At 40.2% G+C, this 17,702-nt stretch overlaps 1 protein-coding gene across 1 annotated transcript in view; it reads left to right on the top strand.

Moving 5' to 3' along the window:
- Positions 1 to 17,404, top strand: part of TBC1D22B (TBC1 domain family member 22B) — a 133,202-nt gene extending 115,798 nt beyond the window's left edge. Inside the window, exons 12-13 of the mRNA XM_088482443.1 lie at positions 12,400 to 12,495; positions 14,050 to 17,404. Of these exons, the coding sequence (XP_088338569.1) occupies positions 12,400 to 12,495; positions 14,050 to 14,178 (225 nt within the window). The 3' untranslated portion in view covers positions 14,179 to 17,404. The remainder of the gene's footprint in view (positions 1 to 12,399; positions 12,496 to 14,049) is intronic.
- The last annotated feature ends 298 nt before the right edge of the window (positions 17,405 to 17,702 follow it).

The raw sequence follows: 17,702 nt of genomic DNA, 5'->3' as shown, positions 1-17,702 counted from the left end.
TCGCAAGATGGCGTCTTTACGATCTAATTTTAAGCTGATTTTGTCTCAGCCAATTATCCAGCTTCGACAACTGTCAGGATGCGGCCTGGGATCGGCCATTACTCACCGCTAAGCTGCTGTCTCTGGGCTCTGAGGTGTCCAGACGCAAGTTGTGCTGGTGGGTTAGGGCTGAGGATTTTCCTCGGGGTCCGCTAGGATTTCCATGTGCGCGTCCTGACTCCTGTGTTAGCAGGCATGGGCGTAGCCATGTTGGTTCATCTTGCCTGATCAGTCTCCTCCAATGGCAGCCCTGTAGGGTCTCCCAGCTGATCTCATGATCCAATGGCCAGCTGCCTAGGGGTATTTAGGTCCAACTCCTGCAACAGGAAGTTGCTGACCAACATCACCGTATGATTGCACATAGTCATTCCTTGTGACAACCGTCTTATGTTCCAGAGGCTGTATTCCTTTCCTCTGTGTTTCCTGGCTTCCTGTTTGTTCCTTGTGACCTCTGTGTATTCAGCCCCATGTTCAGTACAAGTTCATCCACACCACTGTGTATCCTCTCAAGTCAACTGCCGGTGCGCCAATAGTCGCACCTTTGTGTACAAAATACACATCTGTGGGTACTATTCCAAGGTCATCTACTGATTCGTCTGGAGTCGCATCTTTTGTGTACAAAATACATACCATCTTGTGCAAAGTACGCACCATTGTGTACAACTTCCTGTCAACTACCGGTGCATCTGGAATTACATATAGTGTACAAAAGACACATCTCTGTGTACTTCATCCCTATGCTTCAGTACAAGTCCCGTCTATACCTCCAGTGCGCCCCAAGTGTCATCCTTGTGTGCTTCATACCTGCGCTTCAGTTCAAGTTCTGTCCACACCTCCAGTGCGCCCCAAGTGGCATCTTCGTGTACTCTGTTCTGGTATCTCAGTATAACTCTTTCCCTGCACATCCAGTACCTTTCCAAAGCATCCGTCCCTGTGTCTCAGTAGAACCCAATCCTCTGTGTTATTTCCATTGTTCCCTGTGTTACTTGTGTTCGGTATATTATTCTAGTCTTCTGTCACTCCCAGGTACCTGTCCAGAGGACCGCGACCTGCTCACTTGGTGCGGCGAGGGGTCACTGGAGAAAACCACTAAGTGGGTTAGACTCAGCGCCTCTGGGCAGGTCTAGCCAAACCTGGGTTTGGCTGCAATTAGATGACTTAGTCTGTCAACCCCGTCATTTCCCTAGAACTATCCTAAACCCCCCCCCTGGTTCTTAACCTCATCAGAGGTAGTCCTAGTGCCCGGTTTTGACAAGCTGATTGGTTGCTATGTATGAAGGAGGCTTAATACACTCCCGCTTTGTGTATAAAGGTTATCTGTCTTACCTGGTTCCAGTTGTAGCTTCTACAAAGTGCTTGTTTCGGAGGGCTATGTAATGTTATACTGTAGGTAGACTAGTATTTTGGACCGGTTATTCGGTGGGTCACTAGCTATCAAGCCCAACACTACAGGGTTTTTTTCCCTCTGCCTTTCCCTACCATCCCATCTCTTGTCACCCCTCTCCCCCTTCTGTCTCCCAGATCTTTCATCTGTCCTCTCTTCTCCTTCTCTGTCCTTTTCTCATAATTTTTTTTTTCCTTCTGTCGTCTCTCCATCTGTTCCCCTTTTTCAACATTCTCTCATCTCTGCTCCCCTATCTGCCTCTCTCCCTCCTGTGTTCTTACTGCCCCTCCTCTTGTCTCTCATCTATATCCACCCCCTGACTTTCTCTCTCTCATCTCCCCCCACTCCTGTGTATGTGTCTCTCATCTATTTCCATTCACCCACACCTCCCTGTCTCTATCTGCCACCCTTCCCCCGTTTCTCATCTCATACCATTTGTGTCTCACATGCTCATCTGTGTTGTTGTGCCCCTCATAGAGTGGGTGTCACATGTGGGGTGGCAGCACTACACATTTTAGCGCCCTGGGTCAGATGCCACAAAATGGGTATGTTGAGGTTTCTTATGTTACAGAAGGTGCACATGGGGGAGACCAGATGGCACAAAAGGGCATGAGGGGGGCTTGATGGATCAAAAGGAGCACGTGGGGGGTGCTGGTGGCACAACAGGGGCACGTGATCTGGGGCCAGATGGCATAAAGAGGATGTGCAGGAGGTTATGAATGCATAAAGAGGGCATGTGGGGGTAGAGTTGAGGGTACTAAGTGGAGCATGTGGGGTGTCTGAGAGGAAGTTTAAGTGTGGTCAAAAAGAATAGTCACAGTAATTTTGTGGCCAAAATGAAGGAATATACCATATCCTCTAAATGACAAGCACAATGCATTAAAGGTGATGATGCTGAACAAACTGGGAATATAGTGAGTGGTTTTGGTTTAAAAATGAAATCACAGATTTATTATGCATTACAATATAATGTAATATATATGTGTATGGAGATGTAGTTCATATTTTGATCAAAACATTTAAGCTTGCCTCCCACTGTCAAGGGACCTCAATTTCTGTAAGCCCTACTCTAGAATTATAAACATGGCAATTGCTGAGTGATATTCTACATTAGAATTAAACTTAAGATATGTTGCCCGGTTTGAAGCTCACCTGCACACAGACTTTTAAATAAATAATTTAAAAAAATACACACACACTCACACACTCTTCCACATGGTCCGGCTCTCCCTGTACTGTGATAACAGTCCAGGTGCCTGCACAGATAATGGCATACAAACTCCACAAGGTGCAACTCTCCGGTTTCCAATAAACTCTCACACAGCAAAGGTTAAATGGCAACGTTTCAGTGCAGTGCCACAAATTCATAGACACTGAAACGTTGCCATTTAACCCTTGCTGTGTGAGTTTGTTGGAAACCGGAGCGCTGCACCTTGTGGAGTGTGTATGTATGTATGTATGTGTATATATATATATATATATATATATATATATATATATATAATGTGTGTATATATATATATATATATCTCGCTATCTCTTTAAGGCTTTGAAAGGTCGACTCATCTGTACTAATGTTTTAATACATTTGAACCTTTTTTCATTATTCCTATTGGGAGTGCCGCCTCTTCTTGCCTCATAATTGTGGTGGCGTTATACATCCGTAAGGGGATTCTTTGTATGTGTGTATATATTGCCCAGGTGCCATCAGAAGTAAATTAATACTTATGTAATGTAGGGGAAAAAAAAAAAGAATGAACGTCCCCTGAGTTGGAGTCATTCTTTCTATGCAAGACCAGTGAGTGCCGCAGCATCTTTTTTTTTCCCTACATTATATATATATATATATATATATATATATATATATATATATCAGTTATTGCAAAATCTGTGCTACAGCACGTTTACGCATTACAGGGAGTGAGGCACCCAGTTCCTGTAGAACGCACAATGTAACTCACCGACCTGTGGCTATCCTCAGTGTCTCCCCAGCCAGTCGCTGCTGGCAGCCTCTCCCCTGAACGGATTCCCATTGGCCAAATAAACACGTCTAGCCACTTCGCCAGTGTAGTCTGTGGAACAGCATTTACCAGTCTGACCGGCTTGTGCACCTCTGCTGTGAACCAGAGTTTTGCTGTTTCTGTTCCCGGTTCTCAAAACCTCGCCACCAGCTGCATTACTTCCCAGCTGAAAGGGCACCACACTGTCAGAGAGCACGCATCCAGCACGGCTAGTCAGCACACAGCATATCCGGTGATATTGTGTGATTCACCCACCCATGACCTCACCAGCGGCTCCTTTCAGCATGATCACGCTGTCAGTGTTTACACACAGGCTATCTGGAAAGCGAAACAATTCTCCTAATATACTATGGTCTGGTCACCACTTAATCACAGCACACGCTGCTGCCAGCATTTGTACTGCCTTATCTACCGAGGTGGAACACAGTCTGCCCTGCTTTGATTCTGGGCAATAAAGGGTGAAATAGCTGGGAGTACTACTAGGACAGCTGACCTGTGAGTCTGGAGTCAGCAAACTGCTCATATGTGGTTTTATAAACACATTTTTCTTTTTTACTGACCAACAGTGGGTATTCATTATCATTACAATAATTTTTCACCACTAGTTGACATTGGTGCATTAACATTTAAGACTAACCTATACTAGTATCAGTGGGCTTAACAATTGTGTAGACCCAATTTGGTCCATGTGAATGTGCTCATATTGGAAATGTGATCGAGCCTGATTCAGGGATGGATGCTAATGCGATTGCAGCTGCGATTTCGCATGGACCGCAGCTGTGAAAATATGCTAACCGTTCCAAAGCTTACCCGAGCGTAGGAACACCCACTGCTGCCTTCTCATCTGCGTCCAATTGTTGCGTACCAGTGCAAATATTGGTAACCGACCACCCATGCAGCCCTTGTGGAAGGTCTGACCTGTCTCAATTACAGCAACTTTCCTGAGACCAGAGAGCCCTCGTGCTGCGTAGGAGATAGCAATTGTTAATTTATGCATGGCCATGAAACAGCAGTAAGACTGTAAGACACACCTGTGTTTTTCTAACCACCCCCTCTCCTGTTACCTCCCCCAAAACCTAACTTACTTGTTCTATGTGCATTTGAAATTGCAAGACAATCACTGCACATGTGCAGTGCTGCTTATATACATGTGCAATAGCAAAACAATTGCTCGTTGTGCGTAAAACTCTGCAGTACGTAAATCTCTGAATCAGGCCTTTAAGTGCTGAGTGATTATTTAGCAGTTGAAAAAAAGCTTGCTTGCGCTTACTAACTCATGTAGACATCAGCATAGCAGTGCATCACATAGGTGCTAATATTGTGTTTTATATTTATTGAGATTTCTACACCATCATCATTGACCCACATGATTTTATATTGCCGGTTGATATTTGTGGATTTATCTAATTTAGACAATTTTATGTGATTATTATTCAATTATTGTATTCTGATCTATTATATATACACTCATATGTATGATACTTTATTAGAATTTAAAAAGACATCTATATAATATATAGATTTAGGTATCATACAGTACTAGTTTTATATATGTGTGTATCTATGTGTGTTCGTTAGATCTATCTGCTTGGGTGCTAGGAGTTATTATCATAAGCAGAGATAAAGATTAATAATTATAAGAAATTAAGGAATACTTACAAGAGACTGAAGTATATGGGCAATACTCTCACTCATGAAATTATTATATATTTTTACATTGTAATGATTCCAGTATGTGTTTGGATGTATAAATTTGAAGTTTATTCTTAGTCTGTTAAGGGTTAATTAGATATGTGCATTTATTATTATTATTATTCATTAATATGTATGTTCTTTATCATCTTCATCCACTTATGGTTGGCTGCTACTGTTTTTGTAAGCATTTGTTGGTTTGTATGGATATGTCTATTAAGGCTGCTATTCATTTATTACTGCATATTGCAGTACTAATTAAATATATAAGTTGGCAATTTAAGAAATTAGTGAACTAGAACAATAATTAAATGGAACTGGTGATTATCATCATGATAAAAATTAAATAATCTCATACACAGGAGGCTTGTGAATTTTTTATAATATATCTATGTTTCTTCACATGTACCATTATATAGGTTTTTCTTTTTTTTATATATATATATATATATATTTATAAATCAAAGTTTTTTCAACAAGGAGTATATGCATCTAAAGAACATTCGTGTGTTTTTTGTAAAAAAAAAAGGATTTTTTCATGTTTGTTTTTCTTTTTCTATATTTTTTTATTTTTTTGTTGCTAAAATTTTTTTGCCATAGCCAGCCATAGTGGTGACTGTAGTTTTGCTAAACACATGGAAAATTTGGTTTCTGCCGAATTGTTATTTAGTGCTGAACATGATCAATTGGTTCTGACAGATGAGGATGCTGAACGTGTGCTATTTGGGGTTAATGATTTCAGTAAATTGCCTGCTGAGAGTGCTCTTGACCTTTTCCACAAACTTTTACACTTAGAGAAAAGAGAAATAGATCTATTACTCCATGGGCAATTTTTATCTGATTACTTTCGAAAAAAGCAGATCCCTCGTGGTTTTAGAATAAAGAATATTCCCACGATTGGAAGAAATAACCCCATATTTTGTAGTAAATGGTGTACAGTACTTAATAAGTGCTCCTTTGATTTGCTTTTGTTGGTGATTGAAGAGGTTGGAGTAGATTTAAAAAAAGTCAGAGGTGAAATTGCAAGCATTAAACCTAATATAGTGACAACTTTGCAGGGTGATATCTCAGAGCAGTGGATTGATAAATTAAAAGTACAACTAGATAAATATCAGAAAGATTTGATAGCCTTCAAGCGGGTTAAACTTGAAAAAGTTAGTAGGGACTATCAGGAACATTGTGTCTATCGATGGTTGACAGGTACTGATAACCAGACCTATGGATTTAGAAATATAAGATCTAGAAATCCCCATTTTCAACTTGATAGCTATACTTCCTCTGATAGGGACTCCTCTGACACGCAATACTAAACCACCCTTACCACGGGTTAATACTCGCTCCCAGTTTGACATTGCTTTAAACGCAGAAGGCCCCACCCGAGGCGGGGCAAATACAAAGGGAGGGAGAAAACCGACGAAAACGCAAAAAATTCGGTCATAAATTTGTCTTCTTATAAATTGAATATAGATGAGATGAACCTTCTATCGAAGAGTTTATCGTTTGTCCCCACCACCTATCATAACGATTTTAGGTAGAGTATTGACAAATATAAAATGAACCGGAAATTAAGATTGAAGGAGAGATTTAATGAGAATACTAGTACACAATGTAATGTATTTAAAAGGAAGAGCACGTTCGATCCACCATCGCAAAACCCTAGCATTAAAACGTTTTCTAGGTTATTGGATCAAAGTATACAAGAATCTCTGAGTACAACAAAGAGTGAGACACAATCTGCCTTTAGCTGAAAGAATCGCTTTACGCGATCTCAGTAAAAATGAGCAAATTACGATTAGAACAGCGGATAAAGGCGGGGCAGTGGTTGTGCTTAACACTACTGATTATGACGCTGAAGTAAGGAGACAGTTGTCAGATACTGGTACTTATCGATTGTTAACTGGTGACCCGATAGTGGGTTTTAAAAACAGATTGGATTTGGTCTTGGATGGTGCGTTAAAGAATGGTTGGATTAATGAAGCTGTTTTTGGCTTTTTGACAACGGAATATCCGATATGTCCGATTTTGTATTTACTGCCCAAGATCCATAAATCCCTTGATCATCCGCCTGGACGTCCGATAATTTCGGCACGCAATTCTTTGTTTTCTCCAATTGCCCAGTATCTTGACAGCTTTCTCCAGAAATGTGTCATTAGGACTGACAGCTACCTTAGGGATACACAAGATCTGATTACTAAATTGAGGTCTTTACCTTTAATACATAATGGTTTTTTGGCCAGTCTCGATTATCGTCGTTGTATACTGTGATTCCCCACACGGAGGGAATGATGGCAGTTAGGATGGCTCTCTTGAATACACATGTGGGATCTCCACCCATTGAGTTTCTAATGGAGTTATTGGAGATGACGTTAACATGTAATTATTTTCAATACGGTGACCGATACTATCTCCAGATGGCGGTGACGGTGATGGGCAGTAATATCGCGCCAGCCTATGCAAACATCTATATGGATTCGTATGAAAAAAATTACCTGATTCCGCCGTTTGGAGATAGTATCGGTTTTTACCGTCGATTTATCGATGATATTATTTTGATCTGGAAGGATTCTGAGGATTCTTTATTGAAAATGTTGGAATGTCTTAATCACCTAGATTCGCCAATACGATTTACCATGACTTATGATAGTGTCAAAATAAATTTTTTTGGACATTACTATTTTTGTCACTGATGCTGGCTATGGCTACAAACTCTATAGGAAACCCACCGACCGTAATACGCTTTTAAACTACAAAAGTCATCATCCAGTTGCTCTTAAGAGAAATTTGCCAATTTCACAATTCTTACGAGTTTTTCGGAACAATTCTGATCCTGAGATGGCAGATGTCCAGATCGGTGAGATGCGACAACGTTTCCTTGAAAGAGGATATAACTTGAAAAATTTGAATATATGTTTACAAAAGGCCAAAAAGATTTTTTGTGAAGGTTATAATGCGAAAAAGCGATCTAAAATTGATTGAGGATCCTTTTGTAATTACTACAACATTTGACTCTGCTGGTTCGATTGTACGTAATGCAGTGGTTAAGCACTGGGATATTATTGCTACAGATCCTGTTTTAAAAAATTGTATACCTAAACGACCATTGATGAGCTTCAAGCGTGGCCAGAATTTAAAGGACAGACTAATGCGTCCTGATAGAAAAAAGGCTGTGGCTGTTCAAACTTGGATGAACCAAGTGAAGCCAGGATGCTTTCGATGCGTAAATTGTATTACATGCAGGAGTATGATGGTGGGTCAATTTTTTCATCACCCACACACAGGTACCAAGATCTACATTCGACATTGAGTCACCTGTACCTCCGACCATGTGGTTTACTTATTGGTGTGCCCGTGCTCTCTGGTCTATGTTGGCAAGACGATACGTCCACTTCGTGAGAGGATGGCTAACCATCGATCCTCTATTAGAGCCGCGCTTGTTAATGGTTCTTCTGATAAACCTGTAGCAAGACATTTCCTTGAAACACAGCATGCTTTAGCAACATTGAGATGCATGATTATCGATTGGGTGCCTCCACCCAAGAGAGGAGGCAATCGGGCCAAACTCTTGCTCCAGAGAGAAGCGATGTGGATACATAAATTGGATACGGTCCACCCTCGCGGCCTTAATGAAGCTATACACCTTGGGATGTTTTTGGATTAAAGTATTTTTGGATCTCAAGTGGGGGTGCATCATCAGATTTTGTAATGATACAATTTTTTTTTATTTTTTGTTTTTTCGAGTGTTGTGGCAATGTGGGTTTCCTATGGAGTTTGTTTATTTGTTATTTATTTTTAATTATTTAATGTGTCTAAATTTGGTTATGTTTATAATCAAAATTTTTTTAAAAAAATGTCGACACACATGTTGACAAACCATGTTTTTGTATACATTATAATTTAGGCATATGTAATTCAATCCAGATGGATAGACATTGTCCTATCATTAAATTATCTATGAGGAGGTGTTTATCATTGGTTTGCTTACAGGCTGCGTCTTTTTGATGGACGTGCATGTCGACTGCCCGATTTGATATTAGCTTGATGAGTCAATATATGAAAACTCTGTCAGTTACATCTTCATTTAAATTAATGGGTTATATGGTGACGTATACTTGTTTGCCTGCGTCACCGGGTCCCTAGTGTTCTTGTATATTACTTTGTGATTTGATTGCTCCGGGCGCTAGCATCGACGGATGAAGTGCAGGAAGCCTTAACAGCGGTTGTCATGACTGCTGTATTAGCTTGCGTGCCACTTGACAGGGAATGGTACCGACTTGCGTTCCACTTGGCAGGAAGTTTGGGGAGTTGACACGCACGCTAGCGGGGGATGCAGCTCGATTATACCTGTAAGGTTTGTTTTTATATATGTGTCTGTTAACATGTTTTTTTTCATTTTTTAGTTAGTCTTTGATTAGCATTATTGCACAATTACAAATGATGTCTACATGCCTCTTTATGTTTGTATTGTTTGTACTCACATGATTGTGAGGGAGGAGTCTCTTAATTGGACTCAGGTATATATTGATGCAAAGTACTACTTGGAATTGTACCTTGACAAAGGTCCATGGCTAGGACCGAAACTTCGGAGCTTTACTATGATGCTGAAATTTTTTTTTAAAAAAAGATAAAATAAAAACTCATTTTAGAAGACTGGTGAGTGCACCCCCTTTGTTCATTTTTTGTATGCAGGGATACAGGTGATCCCATTTGGGTGGCTACCCCAGCAATTGGATTTTCAGACGTGAGTGTGGACTAATACTGGACTTTATTTATTTATATATATATATGTATATATATATATATATATATATATATATGTATATATATATATATATATATATTATTTATTTAAAAAGATATAAAATGAATTAGTTGTTGCAAGAATTATTCTTACATTATAATTGTGAAAAGGATTTTATTTATTTTTGTGAGGCAGAAGTGGTCTGTATGAAGTGGTAATATAAAGAGTTAAAATCAGGTGCAGGAGATAAACAATCACTTATTAAGACACTGGAGGAATATAAATAGACTTTTTGGATCTAAGTCTCCAGTCTTGAGAAAGTCCCAGCATCCCACGGGACGAAACGCATTGACCTTTACCCTCCAGGATACCTTTGAGCCAGACAAGCCTGAGTAACCGCTGAACATTATTGTTCTCCCTCCCTGTTGCCTGCTGTCTCTGCATGGACTTTAACATCCAGTCCGCCGGAGTGTGACTAAGAGCGGCTGCTTTACATCACATTTACAGCGTCAACCTCTGCCCATCAACAGAGGCTGATTGCCCTACACAGGGGATTTCACCCGGCTTCAAAATATCTCAGCGTGGCCACGCTTTTACAGGGAGTTGGAGACCTCAGAAGGTGATTATACACCAGCCTACTTGGACCGAGGTAACACTTCATTATTCAGCGGCAGAATTATGTGATCTAACTGGGACGCCAGTATATCACTGTTTAACACGGAGAGTTAGTCTCAGGCTTGCTCTGTGAGGATACTGCAATTGTAACAATTGGTTACATATTTCAAGCCATTTGACACATTTATTTGTAGCGACATTCATTCAGCTGTGAACACTGACCATTCCTATATTCAAGTGGCGATTGAACAGCATTTCATGACCAGTTCATTTAGCAACCAATTTTTATTATGATTATTCATGAGATCATTATTGTTCTATATTATGCTGCTTTATTGATTATGTATGCACTTCTCTATATTTTTGTCATTCAGATATTTTTGTGATTAAACATTAATGCATTTTAAACAAGCCTCCTGTATCCAGAATACCAAGCAAACACTGATTTATTCATATTTATTTTCATTTAATGGGAATATTATGTATCACCAAGCGCAGTTAACTTAGATTTTTGTAGCTTCTATAATATATATATATATATATATTTATTTTCATTTATTGGATTATCTGTATTAAATTGAGATATTACGCTGCAAGTGAACAGCGCTCCATATAATCTTTTGTTCTGTTTTGGTTGCTGCCTGAGACCTCCCTCCCTGAATCCAGTACTACCCTGCCCTTACCACCCACCCCCCTTACCCTCTCCCTGCCTCAATCCCCAGTTCTACCCCAACTGCTACCTGTCCCCGGCACTGCCCAAGCTGCAAATTGCCCCCACCCGCACTGTCCCAACTGCTGCCTGCCCTTAGCCCCCTCTCTGCCCCCAGCACTGCATCTGTTAGCTATGTGAGATCAAGGAATATGAGTGCGACCTTCCATATTGTATAATATGTATAGGGCATGTGGGATAGTCTAATGGCATATGGGGAGCTCCAAGCATAAATTGTGATGGGACCCTGAAATTCTGGAGTAGGACCCTGATTTCAAATCAACATTTCATGTGACCACTCTTTGCCCTCAAAACAGCATCAATTCTTCTAGGTACACTTTCACACAGTTTTTGAAGGAACTCTGCAAGGAGGTTGTTCCAAACAAATTGGAGAACTAACCACAGATGTTCTGTGGATGTAGGCTTGCTCATATCCTTCTGTCTCCATGTAATCCCAGACAGACTCGATGATGAGCTCAGGGCTCTGTAGGGGCCATATCATCACTTCCAGGACTCCTTGTTCTTCTTTACACTGAAGATAGTTCTTAATGACATTTGGCTGTTTATTTGGGGTTGTTGTCCTGCTGCAGAATAAAGTTGGAGCCAATAAAACGCCTCCCTAATGGTATTGCATGATGGATAAGTACCTGCCTGTATTTCTCAGCATTAAGGACACCTTTAATCTTGACCAACGTTCCAGGACGAAACCTCTCTCCCTCTCTCTCTCTCCCTCTCTCTCTCTCCCTCTCTCTCCCTCTCTCTCTCTCCCTCTCCCTCCCTCTCTCTCTCTCTCTCTCTCCCCCCCTCTCCCCCCCTCTCCCCCCCTCTCCCCCCCTCTCCCCCCCTCTCCCCCCCTCTCCCCCCCTCTCCCCCTCTCTCCCCCTCTCTCCCCCTCTCTCCCCCTCTCTCCCCCTCTCTCCCCCTCTCTCCCCCTCTCTCCCCCTCTCTCTCCCTCCCTCCCTCCCCCTCTCTCTCCCTCTCTCTCCCTCTCTCCCTCCCTCCCTCCCCCTCTCTCTCCCTCTCTCCCTCCCTCCCTCCCCCTCTCTCTCTCCCTCTCTCCCCCTCCCCCTCCCCTGTATGTAGATATATAGTATCGATGATAGCATAGTGTCATTTTGATTATTTTTATTTCCAGGCTTACTTGTTTATGCTGCTCTTCTTATTGAATACTAATATTTGAAATATTTTCCCTCTCATACAGGCAGAGCCTGAAGGGTTTTCTCATTTCCATCTTTATGTTTGTGCTGCATTTCTAATTAAATGGAGGAAAGAGATTCTGGATGAAGAAGAGTTTCAGGTAAACATTGTACTGCTTAAAAAATAGGTAGTCGAAAAGCTAAACGTTTTGACTGTAAAACAAAAAACAATAATAAAATTAGGCGAAAATACTGGAAAGTATGTATGATAATAGATGGCTGTAGCTACTTTCTTTGAAAAAAAAAAAAAATGTACTCTAAAGCCTTACAGTGCTTTATTTTTATTATATGGCCGCAAACTATTTCCGTACAGTGGGGAATAAGGCTCACTTTTGCTAATGTACATATAGTAGAGGCACATGTTATTCAGACATGGAGAAAACCTTTCCTACACCATCTGCTCAGTCCTTACCCAAGTTTGATGAGCGAATTAATTTTGTGCAAGTGGCAGTTTCCTCTTGAGTTTGTGAATGGCTGGCATATGGGAGTAACTGATGATCAGCAATTTGCTCCTAAATGCCAGAAAATTGACAAAAACCTGTTGTTTGAACAATTTGTTTAGATCATACATTTAACAAACTTGTCTGACGACCATTTTCATCAGTTTTCTGGCATTTAGGAGCAAATTGCTGATCATCATTTACTCCCATACGTTACCAGATTTTCATTCCAACCAATCAACTAGTTGGATGGTTGGACAGAAAATCTTTGTGTGTATGCACCTTTAGACCATGAGGCTTGAGTTGGTATTTCAGTATTGATATTCCAATTTGTGGTCATTGGCTCATGTGTGCATAGTATTTCTGGGGTGATTATCTCTTGGGTTTGAGCTGATGAGTTGTCTGGGAAAGCTTCAATAATGCATCAAGTTTGGAAAACAAGTTAAAGCTTTAAGGTCTAAAAAAAAATTCAGTGAATTTTTTTATTTAATGATTTTTTAATGAAAGGAAAATAGTGCGAGTACTACTTGCCTTGGCTGGAGGGGCCAGAGGGGGCGGGTTACCGACTATAGATAGACAGACAGTAATTAGATAGACACCAGATGTTAGACAGTCAATAGTTAGACAAGGATAAAAGTTTGACACGATATGAAAATGATCAACACAAAAATGGTCGACACGTTATTTTTTTTTATTTTTTTTTAGGATTAGGCACCAAGAGGCAGGGTTAGGGTTAGGCACCAAAGGGAGGGTTAGGGTTAGGCGCTTACCCCCACGGTTAGGGTTAGGCACTTACCCAGACGGTTAGGGTTAGGCACCAGGAAGGAGGATTAGGGTTAGGCACCAAGGGGAGGGTTAGGATTAGGTTGAAGACTAGGGCTAAAAAAAAAAAAAAAAGTGTCCATCATTTGTGTGTCAAACTTCTGACCCTGTCGACCTTTTGTACCTGTCTAACTTTTTACATGTCTAACTTTAGTGTGTCTGACTTTTTTTCCATGTCGAACTTTTTTCCCTGTCTAACATATTACTGTCTATCTCTTATACCACACCCAGAGGGGGCCTGGGCCAGTTGCACAATGGGCAGGGAGAGACAGGAGCTGCTGCTCATCGGCAGCAGCCTCTTTTCTCAGCCCAGCACACGCTGCTGTGTAGGGTCCAGGGATGCTGAGCAATAAAATATGTTTAAAGAAATTAGATTTATGTTTTCTTTTTTAGGGACTACTTATGCTGCTTCAGAATTTGCCTACAATCCACTGGGGCAATGAAGAAATTGGCCTCCTGCTGGCAGAAGCGTACAGACTAAAATATATGTTTGCAGATGCACCTAACCACTACCGGCGGTAAAACCTATTCTCCATAGCTTCACACTCCAGAAATCCTGTTAACCGGAAGACGCGTGTACTTTTTACACCAGTGCCTCCCACTTATCTCATCGCTCACTCATCTAGACTTTTATAAGCCTTTATATGAGTGCATTCAATGTCTCCATTCTTCTGAGGACTAATGACTGACCCTATGATCAATCCTCTACAGCAGATTATTTGTATATTAGCAAAGTTTCATATGTATATGGATAGAATTGTATAAAATGTACATTTATTTGTAAAATGTGATTGTCTATTTACCATCTAAACACATTGTATCTTGATATACTTGGTCTACGTTTAGAATTGTGGTTACTGTGTTCAGTGCTCACAATTTAAATTGCATTCCCTTAATACGAAGAGTTTTAAGCTGACCTGTCAACTGGTGTCTTAATAATTTAATGAAGGCGTTTTTCCATAAAAAAACTATTAAAACTACATTTTCTGTCCTCTCCCCAAAGCACAATAACAATTAGTGAGCTGTTTATCTTCTTCCACTAGTGTTCATATGGATGCCACAAACCTTAATCAGGGAATGTCAGCAAAAAGAGAGAGCATAATTAAGCGTTCCTAAAGAAAGTATAAAAAAAGAACCTTAATGGTGATGTCATAATTTTGACCCAGGTAACGTATGGGAGTAAATGATGATCAGCAATTTACTCCTAAATGCCAGAAAACAGATGAAAATGGTCGTTCAGACAAGTTTGTTAAATGTTTGATCTAAACTATTTGTTCATACAACAGTTTTGGTCCATTTTTCAGCGTCTGGGAGCAAGTTGCTGATTGTATTCCTTACCAGATTTTCATTCCAACCAATCTACTAGTTGGCTGGTTGGACAGATAATCTTTAGATGTGTGGCCAGCTATAGTCTACGCTAAGTGCCTTCATTGGTTACAGAAAAATGTTTAAAAAAAAAAAAAGAAAAGTGTAAAAATAGCAGATCACCCCCCCCTAATAAACTGAAATGTATGCCTTTTTTTCTTGACCCTACAACTGTGACAATGAATAGAGTAGACTTATTAGGTTTCCCTATGGGACAGATTATTTTATAAATATTGTGAAGCATTTGCATTTTTTCACTTCCTTTAATACTTTTATTTGTAATGCTGGCCATACACGCTGCAATTATCGGGACGATCTGCCCGATATCGGCGGATCGCCGCGATAATTGTAGCGTGGGGGGGGGTCCGAGGGTTAAATATTGCTCGGTCTGTGTATGCCCAGCGCAGCCGACAGACAGACATTTCCTGTGTTCCTTCCTACGGAAGGAATAGGGAAATGTCTCCTCCCCCGGGGGCGGAGCGCGGATGTCGGGCTATACACTGTGAGATTTCTCTCACAGTGTATGCCGCGGACATCTACGGCTGGCAGCCGGCCAGATAAAATGTCTGTCGGTCTGACAGACATTTTATCTGGCAGTGTATGCCCAGCATTAGCGATATTCATGCCAGCAGAAAACCCCAGCCTCCCTTAGCCCAAACTTTGAAACTAAATGAAAGACAGAATAAAAGACATCTAATGCGAGTTTAATTTAAAAAATTGTCAAGCACCGAAAAATTCATGCTTCTTAAACCAACATAACTATGTAAATGTTATTGTCCTGCTTTAAGTTGTGTATTCAGTCCAGTCAATAAATTGGTTTATTGTAAACGAAAATGACGTTTCTGCAGACACCAGTCAGTCCTCCCAGTTTATGGCACAGATACTTGTTCTTATTGCATCTGTGATACAGTAAGAATAAGTATAGTAACAACAATATAAAAGGTAATTAAATTAATGTAGCTAAAATCAATTAATAGATACAGAGCTGATGTCATGACCATTAGTAATGCGATAAGCAGTAATTAGTTTGTTTTCCTTTTTCTAAGTTTCTGGGACACAAGAAGGTCTTGTATAAGTTGGAATAAAAGAGATGCAGCAAAATATATTTATGCAAGAGAAACAAGTCTTAGTCTCCCTTCAGGGAGCATTGTGGTGGCAACAATTCCCTCTTCTTGCTGTGGTCACATGTTTGATGGCCATCTGTCCCCACTGAGCCACTGTGTGAGAATGCTCAGGGTAGCGCTTTCTAAATTGTGCTCGTTGTTTCCAGAGCTCTGCCTGCTCTATAATAAACAGTACGTTTAGTTTGCTACTTTTGAAATGTTGGTGGATTGGTAAGTGAGTAGGAGGCCTAATTAAGTTAAAATCTGTTGATTGTCACACACACATACCAGTTTCCTGACAAAGCTGTAAGAGAAGATGACTGCATGCACCTTTTGACTAGTGAGCTGGTAATGCAGCTTTAATAAATAAGGACGTAGAACACACAGAGCGCTACAAACTAAAATATATTAATCACGGATCATTATAGGACTGAAATCAGATTGTATTATATTTAAACGAAGGGCTGGCTGTTACATAATACAACATGGCGTGAGCACATCACACATCTTTGTCGTCATTAATCAGGGCAATTGATTGCAAACAATTAAGTGAAATAGATTTTATAAACAAAATTGACCATCAAGCTCATGATTATGACGGGTGCTTAAAATTATATTCTACACTTTATTCATGCAATAATATAATACCTGCTTCATGTGAAATGGTACATTTTGGAAAAACCACCTTCTTTACCTTATCCTCCTACTCCATGGAAGGTGTTCTCCAAATAGTGACCAAAGTATATGAAAGCAAGGGTGTTACAATAGCCAAAATAATAACTTTACTGCTCAAGCATGGAAAAACAATCACATAAATAAATTATAACTTAGATGACGTTGAAACCTATTATATAATTCAGCTGCATTGGCAGTGAAAGGGTGTATTTAGTTATAAAACTTCTTTTTAAATCCCAGATATTGTAGCAGTTGATGAATACGGGAGGAATTGTTGATTATTTCGACACAGCCAAAACCTTTACGTGTCTGATAAGCAACTATCCCTCCTATTTGTTATAAAGCAGGTAATTCAGTACAAAGTCCTTAGATCCTGGCTTTGGACATGTGTGCTGTGACCCAAAAGAGACATTTTGTTTTTGAAGACCACTGTGAGTTATCAACTTGAATTAAAAATCAGCCGTGTGATTTTATGAGTGCTAGGTGTTAGACCATTGCGTACAACTGGAAAGTTTCTAAACAGTTTGTGTTGCACAAGCTATGTGATTTACTTTATTTTTTTTTTCTGTGAAAAAGCAAACTATGTTTAAAAGTGTGCATAATAAAACTCGTTATGTTCATTTTGAAAACAAATGGTTTCATTGTGTCTGTATTTTGAAGGATCACAGGAATATGATTCTACTACAGCTGAGGCTCAACTTCTTCTGGTGACCTATCCAAACTGATAACCTGTAACATTAATCACCCTTTCACTTACATAATATAGTAAATGGTCCTGATCATTTAGGGTTCAACTTTACATGTTATAGGATGTATGCTTTCTGGCATCCTTCATCAGATGGGGGAGGTGGGCACTCCGTTAGCCCCTCCTCCAACCCTGGGGTGCACTTTCTCTATGCAGCC

Source organism: Taudactylus pleione, unplaced genomic scaffold (genome assembly GCF_031769625.1).
Source record: "Taudactylus pleione unplaced genomic scaffold, aTauple2 ptg000288l, whole genome shotgun sequence".
NCBI lineage: Eukaryota > Metazoa > Chordata > Amphibia > Anura > Myobatrachidae > Taudactylus > Taudactylus pleione.
The sequence above is the reverse complement of the archived record's forward strand: the minus strand, read 5'-3'. Positions and strand labels throughout refer to the sequence as shown.